Source organism: Myripristis murdjan, chromosome 14, assembly GCF_902150065.1.
Source record: "Myripristis murdjan chromosome 14, fMyrMur1.1, whole genome shotgun sequence".
Lineage (NCBI taxonomy): Eukaryota > Metazoa > Chordata > Actinopteri > Holocentriformes > Holocentridae > Myripristis > Myripristis murdjan.
Window position 1 is genome coordinate 7,334,223 of NC_043993.1, and position 19,887 is coordinate 7,354,109.

The 19,887-nt window shown below is 41.7% G+C and overlaps 1 protein-coding gene across 1 annotated transcript in view; it reads left to right on the top strand.

Annotated features, from left to right (window-relative positions):
* Positions 1-19,887, top strand: part of fstl4 (follistatin-like 4) — a 274,660-nt gene that overhangs the window by 101,792 nt on the left and 152,981 nt on the right. The window contains exon 4 of the mRNA XM_030069530.1: positions 5,964-6,206. Coding sequence (XP_029925390.1) covers positions 5,964-6,206 — 243 coding nt within the window. The remainder of the gene's footprint in view (positions 1-5,963; positions 6,207-19,887) is intronic.

Sequence of the window (19,887 nt, forward strand, 5' to 3'; positions counted from 1 at the left end):
GATCAGCAAACGTGACAGGGCTTTTCTTGGGGTACAAAACATACACACACTCATGCACACAAAGCATGAACGCACGCCACAGAACTATTAACAAGGAAAATGAGACGATAACACAAGGATGGTTGAAGGGGCTTTGTCACATCTAACAAAAACTGGCTGCTGGGGGAAAAAAAAAAAAAAAAAAAAAAAAGTTCTGTGGCTGTAAATGCCACGTCCTCATATCCTGAAGGGTCCGCGACTGCATCCTCTGTGTTTCTGTGGATCAGGGCAGACTTTAACATGGTACCGCTGCAGGCAACAAGTCCCGCATCAGCAGGGCAAATGTTCTTCCAGTCTAATTAGTAAAAGGCATGACAGTGTCCCTCCTATCAAAAACCACAAACTCCCTTCTGTGGAGCTGGCGTAAATAAAAAATAAATAAATTTGTTTTGATTGCCTTTAAATATTTAAGGGATTTAAAGAGCTTGAGAGCCTAGCCTCAGGTATAAATATACTGAGGCATATTTTGGTAACTAAATGCAGCAAGGGTTTACCCTTATGTACTTTGCCTCCAGAGTGCACTGACATATACTGTAGCCCAGTGTGTGTGTGTGCATGTTTTTGTGTTTCAGTGAGTATAGTGGACATTGCGTACTGTGTGTGTGTGTGTGTGTCTGCCTGCATAACAGATGTCGTTTGTATTCATATTACCATCACAGTGATACAGCAAACCTGAAAGGCTGGGGCTTACGAGAGTGCTGCTCCTCCAAACAAATGAAGCGGCAGTCAATCATTCGGAGAGTCATGCTTGGCTCCAGTTTTGCTCTCATCTACTTAGGCTTGCAACAGCGGAAATGAAAGGGGAAACATCTCTTTGTATGTGGAAAAATGTCACAAAGATAAGGCAATGGTCTTAACACTTTGTACAAATCCCACATGTACCCCTGCAATTACTGACAACGCTCCATGTGTGACGTGTCCTGAAAATCTCTGATTGTGTGGTGGACAATTGCCGGACTCAATTTCCCTGAAGCCCAATGGAGCTCAGCAGCAGAAGAGCCCTACTGGCAATGAGGTGGACTATAGGGAGGAGAGAGGGATAAATAGATACAGAGAGAGAAGAGACTGAAAGAAGGAAGGAAGGAAGGAAGGAAGGAAGGAAGAAAGGGGATGGGAGGATCCTGAGTGGATGGTCAGCCTGGCATTGTCTTGGCACTGCAGAGCTGCTGAACTTGTAAGAGTCATTTACAAGCATTGTGCCGCAGCTTAGACAGGGAGGATTATCAGACGACACTTTTAGCCTCTTAAGCAAGCCACAATGGCAGCCAACATGTTCCAAGAGAGAGCGAGAGAAAGGGCTTACTGCGAGGATGAACGCATGTGCTGGGACTTAGCTAAATGTCGGACGACTTGTGTATTGTCAACGCAACTTTTTATGTGCCTTTGTTTCTCTTGTTGGAGCCGCTGTTGTTCCTGCGCTCTTTTCTGCTCACAGAATAGGAAGCAGCGAGGGAAAGAGGGAGAGAAAGGAGAGGGGAGGGGAGAGTGGGAGGGAGTTTGAAACAAGAAGAAGTAGAAGAAGAGAAACAGCCACCGGTGGGATCGCTGCCGCTGGACGGTGCTGCTAAGCGTTTAATCTCCCACGCTCGGAGAATACAAACGATCTGGTAATCGTCCCCGACCTTGACATGAACAACAAGGTCACAGGGGAGCCGGGCTATTTTGCATTTCCCACAGATGCTTCGCCGAGACATGCAGAACAATTAGTAAACTGGATGAAACGGAACTGAGTGTACCCCACTCCCCCACCACCCTGACATAATACGCACTCACACGCATGCACACACACCCCTCAGGGTAGGTGCCTGCCCCCCCGGCCTCCAGCAGATTCCTTATACTTACTTATGATGGAAGAGTAGTCATCACTATCAAGCCAGGTCAGCCTGTGTGTGTGTGTGTGTGTGTGAGTGTGTGTGAGTGTGCGCGCGTCTGTTTGCATGCATAGATGTGTCTGACACTAGTGTTGTCTGTTAGACAATGGCTGAACACAACAGTTTGTGTGTATAAATGTGTGTTCATCTGTTTATGTCTGAGTGTGTGTATGTTTGCCTGCAGACTGATACCTCAAAGAATGTAGGCAAGTGCAAATGTTTTGTGTTTGTGCGAGTGTGTGTGTGTGTGTGTGTGTGTGTGTGTGTGTGTGTGTGTGTGTGTGTGTGTGTGTGTGTGTGTGTGTTTTATTAGGCTTTTTGTCCGCCACTGTGCGTCTGCCCTGGAATTGCCTTTATGTAATTAAGGGACTTTTGTCCTTTGACAACAGCGCATTACCTCTATTATTAAATATGCTGCGAGCTGAGATATGATTATTCTCAAGGCAAATTCAATTTCTGTTTTCAGCAGTTTGATTATAAAAGCCTAGACTCGGGTCTTTAGAGTTAAGCCAGTATGGTTTTTAGGCTTTACCACAGAGAGATAATAGAAATGGCCCCTTCTCAGCCTCTTAAACTACTCAACCTCAAAACAATACAAACACAATGGGCACTAAGTCCCTTTAGGATGTGTATTATTTTCCTGTTATGAAAAACAGCTCTCATGGTGTCCTATAACTTAGGATTAAGTTTGAGAGTGTCTGTAGTATAAACACACAATATGCAAAGATATGTTCAGTCAGTTTTAGTCTGTTGTTTGTTTGCTTGTTTTTTATTTATTTGTTTCCTTGTTTCAGGCAATTAAAGAAGTTTTACTGTTTAGTTTTTTGAACAAAATGTTTTTTTTAGCTGTAGTTGCACTTCATTTTAACCATTTAGAAATGATTTGTTCCCTACATTTATATCAGGTTCAGTCAGTGTGTAGTGTAACATTCCTTCCTTGTAGCGCTGCAGCCCAGAATTGCCTCCTTTGTATTTTTGGTGGTAATTAACGGAGCTTGTTAGCATCAAAGGTACAAAGGTAATAATAAAGTAAAAAAAAAAAAAAAAAAGACTGCAAACTTGTGGCTTTAAAGAAGAAACTCAGCTGGGTCACTTAAGGCCAAAGCTTTGCCTTTATGCCAAAATTCCGCAATTTTATTTGATCTCGGGGAGATAAATAACGATACATTTTTTCAGCCACGGGTCCATAATGGCTGAAATGCTCCTGGTTTCCAAACAGTTTGTGGAGTGTGTGTGTTTGTTTGTATATACTGTACTGTAACAACATGGACAGTACTAAGATGTTACTGAGGGAGACATGGAGAGCTGGGGTGAATGTGTTTCCTTGTCTCTCCACAGGCAAACAAAACAATAACAAACTAAATATTGAACAGCGTTGGTGAATTGAGCATCAAATAGTCTGAATATACAGTAGTTTTGCCTCAAAGATGAAGACGTTAATATTTCATGTTATCAGGAACCACTTAGTCGGAGCTGCTCCACTGCCAGTGAATTCAGCGCCGACTGTGTGGACACTTGTGTGGGAGTTGTTCATGTTTGCTAATATTGATTAAACTGTCCATGATCATATGAGGAATGCGCAAATTCTGTCAGGGGAGATTTTTCAATTTAATATTTATTTCTAATTTATTGACACTGACATTGTCAAGATTAATGTACAAATAGGCTGGAGAGGCTCCGTTGCTCCACCCAGACCTGCAGGCGTGGAGTCTTTGCCTTCCCCTCAGGCTTGGACTCATAAATCCGTGCTCAGATCTCAACAAGAGAGGGGGGGGTCCCGGTCAAGCTCAGAGGCAGGAAAGATCAATCCAAGGTGGTGTGTCTGCAGGCCTCAGCAGCTTTTTGACTTGCTTTAAGTGCAAATAGATTAAATCAGTGGGAAGTAGCAAGGTGTCTGAAGCTGGGGAGCAGGAGAGAGTGGGTAACGATGGTGGTGATGCTGGATGTGTACTTGTGTGTGTGTGGCCTAGGGCAACTCCCTGTGCTTTTATATTTAATTATTTATTTATTTTTAATGCATGTGTGTGGTCTTAATTAGTTGTGTTGTGAGAGATGTTAATGGAACAGCTTTTTTTAAAAAAAAAAAAAAAAAAAAAAAAAAAAAACTGTTTTCCCACTAACCCCTTGTGCAGTCTATCCATCAAGATACTTTCTGTGTGATTTGGTGAAGTTTCCAGTCTGTCTCCCTTCGTCCCAGTACGATGGTGCGATGGACAAGAGCGAGGTTCTGTTCGACTCTCAGAGCGAAGGAGATCTGTGATGTCTTACGCAAAGGGTGTTTGTAGATGCTCAGCTGAGGAGGAGAGTAGACTGACGCTCACACTGTGTAGTACCACACCAGTTCTGAGGGTTGCCCACTGGCATGTCTTATTTAAAGGAGATATCCTTACCCTTATCCTTAAGTATGCTGGAGGTCAACAGCTCTGTGTCCGTGTACGGTGTCAATCTGCCTGGCCTTGTCTCCCCATGTCTGGCATGCCCCCGACTTGTGTGGCCTTGGTACCCTGGAGACAGTTTGTCTTATCAGCGCAACTGCAGTACAAGTCCAAAGACAGAGAGCAGCTCAAAGGCGCCTAAATGTGACCTACAGCTACAGTCCCTGACCCTGACTGCTTATGGCAGTACCTATGGATCACATCTGTGAGGGATATTCCTTCGCAGATTGGGCTCAGCTCCATTGCACCATCAAAAATTTACATGTGAAAAACTTAGCAACAGCCCTTTCCAAAAACAGTTACAGGGATACCCGGCATAATCCACAGCCCCTGGGGGCAAAGGGCTTTCTCGACGACTGTTTCCTGCCAAAGAACGCTGGTTAAACTGTATCAGTCTGCCACAGTAAGTAGGAAATCGTGGTGGATAGATCCAGTTTGCTGGTGTTCTTCCGCAGGAAATAGTTCCCGAAGAAATCCTTTACTCCTATGGTTGTGGATTATAGTACTAGTTTTGTAAATTTTTGTAAAAGTATGTACATTTTGGACAGTTTGAGCTCCAATAAAGAATACCCACCGGGCCCTATTGTTCTGGAGTGCTTTTTTTTTTTTTTTGTATTTGGTGTGTGCCGTTCCTTTAGAAACAACACCTGGCTGGTGAAATGCTTGGGAGTTAGGCTGTATCTAAGAGGAAGGTTTTTCCTCATTAACACACCGGCATAACCACAACCAGAGCTGGAGGTTCGTAACTTTAGCTGGTGTTCTCTCTACATTTGATGTTGCAAGGCACTGAGCCTCTTTCATTTGCATAAACATTGAGTTGGTGTATTACCATGGTAGTTCAGTGCTTAATTTGTCTTGTGGCTGTGTTGTAATGTGTCCGTTTTCCTCCTGTGTCTTGCTGTGCCGTTTTGTCTACAAGTGCAGTATTTGTTTAGGGTGAATGTAAGCTTCTTTTTGTTTTCATTTGCCTCGAAGTGCCACCAAGCAACTTCACACTTTTTAAAGTTTGAAGGATTTTTTTTTTTTATCCTGAAATTGTGTAATGTGAAATTGGTAAACTGCACATTTCTTGCACCTAAATTTTTTCTTCATAGTGGCTGTTTCAGATGGAGGTGGTGAAGACGTTCAGCCATTATTGATATTTTCAGCTCTCTCTGGGAAAAAAAAAGCCCTGCACATTGTTGTTTAACAAGCAGTTTTCTGTTTTGCTCTTACGTTTCATTTTGCTGTTTTGAGATTTCCAACCAGTGAGCATAGCAGACACCTGAATTTCATTTGGGCAAGCTGGACAAACCTACGGGGTCTCAATTAGTGGGGGTGGTCTTCTTTCCTGCAGCCCTAATTTGAGATCTAGGTTGATGAGATGGGCCCACCTACAAAACAAGACAGCCGCCCGTAGCTGGCAGCTTTTTAATATGTCATATGACTCTTGTGATGTGCCGTAATGACATTTTCCCAAACACACCACAAAAAGCCCTCTTGACTGTCTTTTTCTTTCTTTCATCCCAATGGAAAGAATGGATTTTATTTATGAGCTTAAAGAGCTAAGGCTCTTAATTGTGCTGCTGTCCTCCATCCAGCCTAAACCCTCTCCCCTGTCGCCTCTCCTCTCTCCCAGCCCTCTCTGACCCAGACGGAGGCGCCTGCCGGAGGACCTACTGTGGACGGGGTCGGCAGTGTGTGCTGATGGCAGAAACCGGGCGCGCCGAGTGCGTCTGCCAGGAGAAGTGCAGGCCCTCCTTTGTGCCGGTGTGCGGCTCGGACGGCAGGTTCTACGAGAACCACTGTGAGGTTTACCGCACCGCCTGCCTGGAGAGGAGACGCATCTACGTGGTGCACAGCAAGGACTGCTTCTTCAAAGGTAACCACCGACACTGCACATGGTTTGGTAAAATCTTGTAATATTTATCTCACGTAAACAAAGTAGACCTGGCCATGACATTTAGTAAGCCAGTGGTTTTCGCATTAACCCCGTTACATCACGTTATAAAAAGGATGTTGCTACTTGTCTCCTGTCCTTATCGGTGCATCATGTGTGTTGCTTTTTTTCTTTGGTTTACTGAAGAGGACCAGCTGTTGTGGTTCCTTCCTGCAGTCGTGTTTTGTTAAATCTTGTCACCTGTGTCCTGTTAACCCAGTCTGCTAGTCCCGCCTCCTGTGTTTCCCCAGCCTGTCAGCTCGCTGTGTTAGTTCCCTGTGTCTGCCCTCGCCTCCTGTACCTGCTGGTGTTAATTGCCTTGTGTGTTTTTAATTTCTCTGTCCAGTCATGGTCCTTATCAGATCCCACTGTTTGTCTTGCCAGTTTCCTCTTGTTCTGTTCCAGCCTGTATTTACCCTCAGTATCATATGGAACTCCTCTTCACTAAGCCTGCCTCTGCTCCTGCTTTTGGGTCCTCTTACTAACACGTCGCATAACATCAGCATGTTGGAGGTGACTTTTCCATCAGCCTTGAAGTCCCTCCTCTGTCTGCTACTGACAAAAACTCTGGAAGTTTTAGCTTCCTTTGTGCCCTCCACTTGTGTTTTGCTGTAAATCAACAAAAGGACATTTCTTGACCCAGTAGCATACAATGTAAAATTCAGTTTAGAGGCTGGTAGATGCTGTCAGTCTTCTAGGCAATAATCTTGTTTGTTACACTGCTGCCTCAAAATAAATGTGACTATTAATTATTGATGTCAGAATTTTCCACATAGCACCTTCAATCTTATAACACTTAGTTTCACACTAGTAAAAAGAGATAGCCAGTGGGAGAGGATCATTTTCTGTGTACAATGCAGCTTCACCTGTTTCAAGCAGGTTTTGGAGGAACAAAGTGGTGTCTTGAAATAAAGCGTATCACTTCAGATGATCCATGCTATTTTCAGGCGATTAAATAAAATCTTGAAAATTGAAATCAAGTTAAATAATTTTGGCACACTGGATTTTTGCATTAATGAGAAAAAACAAGTTATTAAAACTTGAAACAAGTTTTGAGTGGGTTATTGATCACTTTTTGCAGTTTCAGTGCTCCGACACCAGAGCAATAACACAGTGATGTGTCAGAGAACTGATGCGGCGGGTTAATTTTTACTTTTGCATAGGCTAGTGCGGCAGAGAGTGATGCTGTTAATGGCTTCTTTCTTTTAGAAAATCCTCTATTTGCCCTCACTTGATGTTGTGAAACTTGCAAGGTACACTTTGAGTAATTGGAAAGCCGCACTGGTGCTATGACTTCATTTTGACGTTGAAACGTTTAATAGAAATAGAGTTGTACAGACAAACAGAGCAAATGTTCCATAACGCGTTGCCACCCGCCAAGCTCTAGTCACAAGCATCAATCACTCGGTGGAAATCATGCTTTTCCTGTCAGGGATCTGCTCAATCAAGTAAAAGAACAGAGACATTCGTAGTCTGGCGTTGAGGGCTGTGGCATTCGGTCCAGTTTGTTAAGAAAAAGCGAGCTAATCACTAACACTGGCACTCTGACAGTAAACTTTTTTTTTTTAACAGACACTTTATTCATTTGTGTGTGCTCTACTATTGTAATCGTACTGTTTTTCAATTCAAGTCAGCTTATTCCCTTAGCAAGTGGAGCTAATCACAGACACTTGCTTCTGAATCATTTCTGCTGGAGCCCTAGAAGTTGGTTTAATGAGCAGTCTTACTGTAGAATTTTAATAGTGAGTTTCCATTCAGAAAGTAAACAAACTTATGGCACTTCAAAGCCACTATTGTCTGGCTCCTCTTGCTATAATTTCTCCCAAGAGTTAATACTGTACATGTTTCCTGTGTGGCAAATGAGATCAATATTCAATCGATGTGCATGCAACACACTGATATGCACCCGTATAAGCGTGTATGTGCACATAAGCATGCAGACACACAAACATAATCTAACCTGTGTTGACCCTATGTTTATCTGCGTCACACTCCCCTCTACTCCCTCTACCAAGTCAATATTCCAGCAGTGACAAATCAACACAAGGTTACTGTGGATCACCAGCGCACTATAGTAAATCATTAAATTCTCCACTGCTCGACTATCATTCATTAGTAAAACTGCACCCTCAGCATGAACACTCGGCAATATTATCCAGCATAAAGCCCAATCACTTCATCATGACTTCGATTTAGCTGTAACATGGGTACATAGGACTACTGCTCATTTAACATACACTACTTGGACTTAAGAGAACACAGGTGTCTTTTGCTGGAAACATGCTGTCCATTTTTCTTACTGTGATTCAGATGAAAAGATCGACACCAGTCTCATTCCAGTGCGTCCAGTGACTGACAGGCCACATGCTAACTTGGTTAACATAAGACCACGATGTCTGCCGAAGTGACTAGCCTAGTTCGTCTGGCACAGCAATATTGTTAAACTAAGTTATTACGTTAGTTATTGTTAAACAAGTTGTCTATATACATACTGAATGTATTGTATGTTGCTGATTTTTGCTGATTTGGATCCATGTTCGCAACAACTGAACATCCAAACAACTACAATTCCAGTCAACCCGGATTGGCGATTGGTTATTTATGAAATACTGAGAGCTTTTCTTTTTCTGACTGTCTGAAGTACATAAAACGCCTTTGTGGCCTACGGTAAGTGTTGTATCACCCTCTCAGCATAGATGATGACTGATGGGAATTTATGACTGTGTTCCTGCTTCCTGATAAAGAACTGGCAAATCCATAAGTTGCATCTGAAGGAACATTGCACAGCTGATCATCGATGCATCCAGCAGATGGATGAAGGGTCAACGATCATTCAGCATGATATACCACTGAAACAACTGCTATCTCATTTTTACTTCTTGATTTTTACTTGAATATGAGATAGAGTCTTAAATATGCATGCTGTATTGCCTAACAGACTCAGATGCTGGAAGGTGTATTTTTCTCATTCCACAGGTGCTAGGCTTGTATAAATATTAGTATTGTGCTAACTCTGTCAGCATGTTGCCTGTTGCTGTCTTTGTACTTGACACTATAATGAGACTGGTGTCATCTAATTTGAATCATGGTACAAAAGATGAAAAGCAAATTTCCCCAAAACAAACACACACAAAAAATGTGTGTTCCTTTAACAACCTCTTTTCTAATGCCAGTGGTCTTGATGGTTGACTAAAGCCAGAAGCAAATTACATGACCAAATGCTGCAGGACATCTCACACTTGAACAACAATGTGAGTTTGCACATTACAAGGGAGTTGAAGACATTGAAATCTCGTAGGTACGGCCCTCATGGGACCAGTGCCCTCAAGACAGAAAGCCAAACGGGTCATTAGTGGAGACATTTGCACAGTGGCGTCCAATAAAGACAACAAGAATTATGTGGCAATTTGTGTTTGAACACGAATATGTGCGGACGGAAAAAGGACGATGACTTGGGTTTGGTGGTTAGGTCGATTTGGAATTACAAAGCAAAAGCATGCACTTCCTCAGTCTAATTGGCCAGTTTGACAAATTGCCTCATTGTGCCCTCTCACACTACAAGAGCAACGATCAAAGTTCCCAACATACTGGAAAATGATCGGGACGTCCCGCATGGTCCAAGACTGCATCAGGGGATCAGGAGATGACAGACTGACCTTCTCACACTACACAAGCAATTTTCACTTCAATCTTGACTATTTGTCTGGGACTGTGTTGGACACCTATGTCACATCGGCTGTGACATCATCTGGTCTTACTGACTCTTTCACTGTTGCCCTTACTGAGTCCTCACATGCACTTACCCACATTCTCAAAGGCAGAGTGGTTGACAGTGACTCTCAAACACAACACACACACACACCTATGTGCTGTATACCTGTTTGTATCTAACATTCCCTCACACCTTGCCAGCTTGTTTTTCAGCTCAGGCTAGTATTAGACCATAAATATAATCCAGGTGGATACAAAAATAGAAAGTAAGGCTGTAGTTGTTTAGAGTGCATGGTGTCATATCAATGCAGTGTACAGATGCACACACACACACACACACACACACACACACACACACACACACAAACACACACAAGCATTTTCAGTCATGTCACATTAGGGAAAGGAAGGATTCCTGCCAGACACCACCATGCATAGCTAATCCACATTAGGGATGTTCAGTCGCCACATTAGGCTTAAACCAGTGATGTCTGAATGCAAAGGAAATGGAACATGCCGGAAATCAGTCAAATGTCATGGGAGCTGTATGTGTGTATGTGTTTCTGTGCAAATGGGAAGTAATTATTGCATGTGATGCACTGAGACATTAATGAGCAGTGTGTAGGCATACCGCATACTGTCAGGTTATTCTGATGGCCAGTGTCATTATTCACATTTCGATATACCATAACACGCACTGCAGAGGTGCCGCAGCAGTTAAGTTGTCACTGTAGCGGCATGCATCCCTGTTGGCCTGGTGTCGACTCCATCCTTCTATGTATGCCCGTCAGCAGTCTTACTGTCTCAATAAAAATCATTGCTGAGAGGAAAGGACAGCCAAAACTATTAAAAAAATGCCCCTTGTTCTTTGCTTTATAGAAGGAGTTGTGTCAGTAATTTCACAGAATGGCAGGCATTCTGATATTGGGATTGCATTGGGATAGCTCAAAAAAACATGCAGAGCTATCCATCATTAACTTGTACCCCTGCTTCTTTGATGTTGTTTGTCTTATTTAATATAGACGAAACTCTATATAAAACACATTCATTACTGTTTTTTCTTCCTGTTATTTTTATTGTGAAAGACGAGTTGGCAGTCCACTTGCCTCTCACTCCTTTCTTTAGACAGGAAGAAGGAGCAAGGCTTCAAATTTAGGCCCGCGGAGGCAACCGCAGCTCCAGAGGCGGAGGACTTTACCTTGGAAAAATCTCTCAGTACCCAAATATTCTCTTTGATGCAGCCTGGAGGAGACTGCAGTCTGCCTCTGACCTGATAGTATTGGTGTACTGTAAATGTTTGGTTGTGGATTTGCTGGTTGTGACAGGCAAGAGAGATGCTTGCATCCAGTGAAAGGGATGACTATAAACCTCTGAATGGGCCCTTTTGTTCTCCCCTGTCACTGACTTCATGATTTTGTACTTAACCCATTTAGCTGCAGCTTTCATCCTCTGTCACTTTGCAATAAGTGAAAATTGTAGAATAGCTTTAGAGTAAGAGAATAATAGAACAAACGAAAAAGTAACACCCATGGACTAATATATTTTCAAGCAGATAGACACTATTTAGGAATGAGACGAGGGGAAATACATTGTTAGGAAACAGAAAAATACTGAAAAATGGATTTTCCTCATTCTACCTTTTGAAAAAGTTGATGCCTGCTTTTATTGCAGCACTTGAAAGATTAGTCAGAGATAGCTTGCCTGTCCTTTGAACAAAATATTAAAGCCTTAATTATCAAATAAATAAATACTGAACAAGCAGAGATGAAACTTGTGTGTGCAGAACTTTAGTAAGTTGGCAAAGCTTCAAAGTCTGTTATCATTTGTGCCAAATTCGCTTTGCAGCAGAGGTAATACATGGTTGGTTAACAGCATTAACAGGCCAGCAGCACGCCTAATAACCAGTTTAGAACTTACTGACAAACACCACGTGTACTCCCTTAGGATATTATCTTTAACCGAAAAGTTTTGTTTCACCATTTGAAAAAAATTAGACATTTTGAAGGGGTTTGAAATTGGCACCTTGTGCTGCATCTTTTGTCATTATATCTCATACTATCTTCACTCATCACCCATCCAGTTTACCAACAGCAATAAGTGCCTTGTAAATACACTATCATTGAATATTTTACCTAGCTATATATTTTAGATACATTTTAATTATTTTAATGAATTCCTTACTGTGCTCAGTGTTAGTCCCTGTCATGGCTCATGCCTCCACAAAGCTGCAAAGATCTATTAAAAATTCTGGTCATTTGTTTCTGTCTTACTTATTGATAAAAGACATATCTTATTGGAGAGGTGTAGCCTCAGAGGTGTAAGAAGTCTGTGGGAATCCCCAACAGATCCAGTGTGAAAACTGAAGTTTTAGCAAAGTAAAGGCAGCTCAGTGGCCAGTATGTATGTGTCACTGAACAATGACTGTTAAAATAAATAAACTGTCTTGGTTATTATGCAGATAGCCAAAAATATTGGTGAATCTCACAGATGTTTTTCATGGAGTTTAGGGTGATTTTCTTCTCTTTATATGACATCACATTATGAACTCATGAACTCAATACCTGTGTCACTATATAGGATGTGTAAGGACGACAGAGTATCTTGCTTACCTCCTTTTATATGAGCTGATTTTAAAGGTATTAAAAGTATTTATTTGGTTTTTTAGCCTCTGTAGCTGAGGTTAAGTAGTTTCCTCAAATGTCAAAAACACAGTGAAACTGAAAAGCTAATGCATGACACACAAACACAAAGGCAGCATCATAACAGTTGATTAACAAGCAGATCATGGAAGGTCATTTACAAAATAGGCCCCGACCAATCACTCTGTTTTTTTCTCTCCGTTCTGCCACGGTGAGCGCTGTACCAACACTATGAGGTCAACCCAGTTGTGACACTGGCTTTGATTACAGTCCCCTCCCTTTAAAACTGTTTGAAACAGAACTAACATAGTTGATTAATTGCTTTCATCTTCCTGATGACGGCAAAGCGCCTGAGTCGAGGCGGTCCAAAGCGGCATCTGTTTTTGCTGGATAGCGGTGAGCGCCTGGCAGGGGGTCTCTCATGCTGCCGCTGTGACTGCTTCATTAGGGACGACTGCCGTACTGGTGACACTGGCGATGCAGACGGGTCATGTGTAGGCAGCACTCAGACTTAGTGAGAAAGAGTTAGTTATCGCCGGGTCGAGGTGAGCTCTACCTCAGCTGGGAATGTGCACCCAACCATATCTATCCATCCATCGAGTCCCTTTGATCCATCCGGCCAATCATCTGTCATGGTCAGTGCTAGACATCACAAGACAAGTAGTCAGTGTATCATGATAAACATTCAAACATTCATAGAAATACTAATTAATATTGCAACCAGTGTTGGAGTAACACATTAAAAAGGAATGCATTACAGTTTCCAGATTACTGTTTTTTTTAATGATAACACAGAAACCAAGTACCCACTTATTCAATTACTTTTTCAAATAAACAAGGTGTTCCTCGACATTTTTTTATCCTGATTCTTTTGTTGATGCAACGCAAATAATTCATTCGCTGTTTGTACACGTGGGCCACATAGGTGTGCTGCAGATTCTACCTGTGTTTAGCTGAGCCCTCAAACTCTAATATCAGCCTTAACGTCATGGAAGTATTCCTACAAAAGGACTAGTGTGTCTGTCATTCTTGTTATTACCATGCAAAATATATGCGATACGATGGCTATAGTGTTGTGATGTTTAGTAAGGATAATCACCATGTGCATGGCATTGGAGAGAGGATCCATTTTTAGTAAGTGCTCTAACATGTTACTTTTCTTAATAAATAATGTAACAAGTTACTTTTAAATGTAACATCACCCACCACGAGCAAAATTTTCAAGCAAAGTCTCAAAGGATCTCTGTCTTTTTTTTCTCCACTGCTTCCCTCCTTTCTGTCCATCCATCCGCCTGTCCGTCTGGCTGTCCATCCACAGCTTCTCTCAGTTCAAGAGCCACCTTAACCACTCTGATTACTCTTATCGCTCGGCCTGGCTCGGTGGCGGCTATTGCATTAGCCATCAAAGCTGCAGCCCTCCTCTTTCTCTCCAGCCTCTCCACAGCCTGTGGCAGTGCTCTGCCTCCACCGTCCGTCTTATTGCTCGCTAACCCCCTGCCCTCTTCTGTGGCTGAGGCCATTAGCTCGGTCACACAAACACACAGCTCTCATAAGGAAGATAAACTTTGGCGTGAGCTCCAGCCCTACAGCTTTACTTGTGTACTCCAAGGCCGGGTGGGGTCACAGCAAGACGCTTTTAAAGGTGGCAAATATACTGATTCTGTGTGGGTGTTTGCAGGACATTCATAATCTCTCTCTCTTGCCTCAGTCTCCCTCTTTTTTTTTCACTTGCTCTCCTCTCTCTCTTTCTCACATCTTACTCTGTGCTTATGCTCTGTAAAAGGGATTAAATGCCCTGTTTTGTGTCTCTGCATAGCAGTTTGTCATAATTTTGGTGTATGGTGTTATTCTCTCAAAACTGAACTGAACCCTGGCTGTGATGTCTTCTTTTAACTGAGACACCATGGGTTTGCTCTGTTTGTCCAAATAACCTTCACTTTACGGAACATGATTACATGATTTGGGGGATTTTTGCAGTTTTTAAAGAGCTATATCAGCCATTTCTAAGTCAAGGATGTTCATAACTGCAGTGTTCAGCTTCAAGGCGTATCACAACTTTGCCTGCAACAAACTGACCCAGCGCACTCGTCTGTTCATGAGAAATTACCCTCATTCATTCTGCTGCAACCCTTTAAAGCCACATCATTCAGCGCTATGGCAGAATGACATGTTTTATAAATGCACACAATTTGCCTAAACTGTGCCAGTGGAGTTGTAAAGTTGTCCAGGTCGCGCAACGAAACAGTAGATCAGAAGTTTCCGTCCAGCTCTGTGTTAGGTTAATCAGGACTCGAGCTGGGCTGGGCTGCCAGGTGTGACACGTCCATGCACACACACTCTTGTGCGCACACACAGCACCCTCCAGGCCTCCCCTGACAGCCCTTTATTTGTTACAGTGTGCTTATTAACGAGCGGTCTAACTATCCCCATCTTTCTTTTCACGTTTTTTCTTCAGCCCAACATGTTTCTCCCCGTTTTCTCCTTCTCTTTCTCCTCCTCAGCGGTCACGTGGGTCTTACCTCATTAAGTTGATTTCCTCCCCACAGATTCATTATGGTGGAAGTATTTGCTGTATGAAATGGATGCCCTGTCCCAGATAGAGATGTCCCCTGGTCCGGCGCTAGTCCCCTGCCTCATAAACATCAGTCTCCCCTATGAAAATAGAAAGCTCTCTTTGGCCACTGATGTCCCCGGCTGTTGTGGTAGTGGGACATTGTCAAGGATACTGCACCAAAAAGAGCGCTGCACCCCTTTCAACAATGAATCAGACGATGGCCAATACGTTGAATCAGGCTGCACCTGGTATGCTGTTTAGACACAAAAACAGTAGGTTTGGGATTTTCAGAAACCCATTCTACTGATCACTAATCTAGAGCGAGAGGTGCTAATGCACTACCATATTATTACTTTTCCAATAAAGGAAGGCAAAGATATTGCTTCTTCAATTCTGTGATAATATTGCAGTTACCAGTAAAGAATAAAAAGTCATTTCTTTTATTACCACAAAGTATTCCTCACCCCTTGTCCCTGTATTCATTTTCATATCATTAGTCATCATTCTATCACTTGCATGCAAGCAAGCTAACTTAGATGACAAATGTAGACAGGTTTTCTTTCTCTGGGTGGAATTATTCTCACTGCTTCGATTTTAGCAAAGAAAATGATAATAATAAAAGTCTTTTTTTGTTCATTGATCCTTCACACAGGGACATAGCCAAGCCAGTTTTCAAGTGTCTATTAGAAAACTAATGGTGTAGTGTGATGAATTACTACTCCCAAAAACTCATAAATGCGATAATGTTTAATTTTAATGTATCATTTGTTTAGTAGCAGCAATGCTAATCAAGCCCACAAATCGCAAAATCCCAAAGTTTTTACATTGGTGCCCTCGTTGGTGATGCACTTGCACCAGAGTGGAGCCATTTAGACTATAAAACTGCTCACGCATTTATCTATCTTGTGCTAGTGCTGCACAGTTCTTTTCATAATATTATTCGTTTATGAAATAACAGCAAGACCTAACTGAACAATTCTAACTACAATACCTAGAAACCCTGGAAGGTGTCATGAAATGTGAACTGCACACAGCATGCTCATATTCATCCACCTGACAAGTCAGTGATCCTTTTATACTAAGCCAAAAAAAAAGACACAAACGGTCAAATCCAATGTTTGTGAGTGGAGCTTTTTCTGGACTGATGAAACATTTGCTTGCTGCTATTTAGGAAACTAAAAGTATATTGTCCCTCTCGATTACATGGAAAGGGCATTCTTCTCTATTGTAGCCCTGCTTTGTGATGAGACAGGTGTACACCCCAAGTTCTCAAGTCTTTGGTGATCATAAGTGTAGGTTTAGAAATTCAGATCCTCCCATTTTACTCTCATCTTTTCTCATTGGTTAGGAATGAAACTAATGTTCTGATAGATCACGGAAACTTGGCTGGTTTTCTCTGTATCCTCTCAGGTGCTGGGCAACACGTCACAGATGGAGAGCCGTTTTGACAAAATGGCCTCCTTGCGGCATATTGCCCCTCAGCTGGGGAAACATGAAGGCTGCCATATACAGAGCCAGCTTTACGTATGCACTGCGCCCACACAGTGATTACTCTCCTATTAATGTGTGTCTCCCAGTGGTAGGGATAGGAGCAACAAAAATCAATACTTTGTAATGCAGTGTTGCTTTCCTGCCTAGTCTTTTAGCAGTTTTCTAATGCCAGCTATTAATGTTTTCATTCACATTTCACACATAATGTCCCATCTGTCGCTATTTTCACGATTATAGTTCTATTAAATTGTGTTCTTCAGAAGTGGGAAAAGGGTCCTTTCAAGAGTGCTTGAGCGTCGGAAAGGTCTGACATTTTATCTGGTAATGGAGTACCGGTTTTACCCATGCAGACTCTTTAAAACAACTGCTAAGTCTATAGTATGCAGAAAACTTAGTCCGTCTCTTGTGCAGATGTCTGTGAGAGGGTATATTTAACACTTGTGCTTGGTAAATGGTGTCAAACAGATTTAGGTTATTTGACATGAGCCTCTTTTAGCAAGGAAAACAAAGGATTAAAGGAACATTTATCAGTGTTTTTTTTTTTTTTTTTTCCTGAAAATATATGTCATTTTATGATGATTGTTGGTGTAGATCACAGTTCACCCATCATTTTATTCACCACTACATCACCGGTGATGTCTGAGTCTGAACATAAGGGGGTGGATAGCAGCTATCTTGATGACAGATTGCCCAAACTCACTATATTTGTCTGTAATATTTCTCTGTAGAACGACCATGGACTCATTTATCCTCAGCTTGACTAATCTGCACATGAAACGATGCTGCCTCTTGTCACTGATGAGTGACTTCTTCAGACAATATTGAGTTATGACTCTGCCCTTACAGACTGATGTTTATGTGGTATATGATGTGATCATTATTATTATTATTATTATTTTCATTACAGCTGCTGTCTGTAAAATATTTTTTCCTCGCACGACAAGAAAAATTAATGAAAGTTGTGACATAAAAGAAATACAGAATAGTATATCATCTAGCGGTATGAGATTACAATTTGTGTAATAAAACATTTTATGGGAAAACATTAACAGTTCAAAGACTTTCTTTCTGCTGGCTATTTTCTCGTCATTTTTTGGCTAAACAAACTGGTTCCAGTGAGTGCGATTAGCTTACAGTTTCCAGGAGAGTGATGGAAGAGCCTGAAGCCACTTTTTTCCGCTATTGTATTTGCATATTTGCATGAGTGTAATACATATTTTTTTACTTTTAGTTTCTGCCCAATATGCAGCAGATCATTTGCAGGCACTGCTGCTGTGGAGCAAAGTGATGCTTTTAGATGATGGTCTTTATGGAGGAGCTTTGATAATTAATCCCTCTTGATTGCTGAAAATGTTTTACAAATACACACAATTTGCCTAAACTATTTAAATGTTTAATGCTTTATAATCTTCATCTTTCAATTTTTATTTTTTTTTTATAACTGAAATTGCTCCAGCCTTTGTGTTTGTCTTCTCCTAGTTGACAATTTTCCTGGTAGCTTTTCTTCTTCATATGCCAACTCTTGCCAACTCTGCTTTTTTGTGCTTTTTTCATCACCTCTCCATCATAGACTGCCTACTCATCCTTCTCTATCTGTCTACAAACACTCACAATAAGACACACACTTTAGCACACACACATACAGACACACGCAAGCATAATGCGGACACACCGCTTCTATCGTGACAGAAACAAAATAATCTCCTCTGAAAGAAAAGGTTTATTCATGCCTAAGAGATTTTGACATGCTTGTCACAGCGCTGGTGTTGCCTATCACTGCCTTTTCAGGTGTGAGCTGTACTCCACATCACCACAATAAGTGCCTTGGATAGGCTGCACAGGTTTAGCTTTTAACGCGTGCTGCCCAGCCTGGCACATACGCCTGTGCCATAATTGAAATGTGAGATATGAATGGGTAAATTGAAACTCCAGTGCCATTTGGAATTCAATCTTTTTATTTCTCTTTCTATCTCCCTCTCGCACACTCTCACTCTCACTCTGTCGCTCTGTTGCTGAAGTAATTACCAGCTCCCTAATGTTGAGTTTGTAAATGCTTTACAGCAGAGGCCATTTTGGCATTCTGTTCCATCTCTTGTTGAGTTAACAGGTGGTGTTTTTTTGGGAGCTCTCCATCTACACGGGCTGCTTTTATTGCTGTTCATAACACCACTCTTTAAAAAGCTGTTGGCAGCCACCTTAGAACAACAGAGAAGCTCGAAAGTGACAAATGAATTCATTTGGCCCATCCCCTTCATTTCACAATTCTTTCATCAGTTAAATGGCTATGTAAAAGGCAAATACATATGGCTGCCAGTGCGGCTGGACCCAACTTTGAAAACTTTGCTCATCAAATGTGTTTGGAGTCTCGATCCAACTGCTTCTAAGTGAGAAGTGTGTGTGTGTGTGTGTGTGTGTGTGTGTGTGTGTGTGTGTGTGAGGGGTAAATTAACATCTCTCAAGTCAGTAGTGCTTTAGACAGCAATCAAGTAATGTATGTACTGTTTGCCGGTGACTCGTCTTTAGTGGCATGCTGCCTATGATGCAGTGTAGAAATATACTGCAAAAAAAAAAAAAAAAAAAAAAAAAAAATGCCCATCTCAACAAGTCATTTCATCTCATATTCAGTCTTAAAATCCTTCTTCAGACAAGTGGAAAATGTGAGATAATCCCACTTATTTAAAAAGCAGTTTCACTTGTGGGACATTTTTTTTCTTGGAACAGCTATGAATATGAGAAACAAGGCACAATAAAGCAGATCAGCCCACAAGGATGAAGAAAATGTCACTTGATTCAAGAAATCAAGTGAGGTAGAATTATCTCATCCCACTGCCATATTTTTTTTTTTAGATGTTTTAAGAAAATACAGGATTTCTTTAAACACTAAATCTGAGAGTAAATGATCATTAAAATGGAGGGTTTTTTTCAGGGCGTATAAGTCTCTCCTGTTTCTCAGTCTCCATGCAGATGTATCTATCACCTACCCCACCACTCTCCCCATATACCGCTCTCCTCCTCTGTATCTTTCGCCCTCGTTTTTCACTCCTTATGCCCCCAATATGGTGCAGACAGGGATTTGAGCGACTCTGTCAAGCTTCTCTCTACATTCCCTGATCTGTGTTAAATTGGCTCACAGCTTAAGTGGAGTGAGAACCTGGGAAAAAAAATAAAATAAATAAAATATATGAATATCACCTCCAGGCAAAGTGACCCAAGTTTAAAAAAAAAAAAA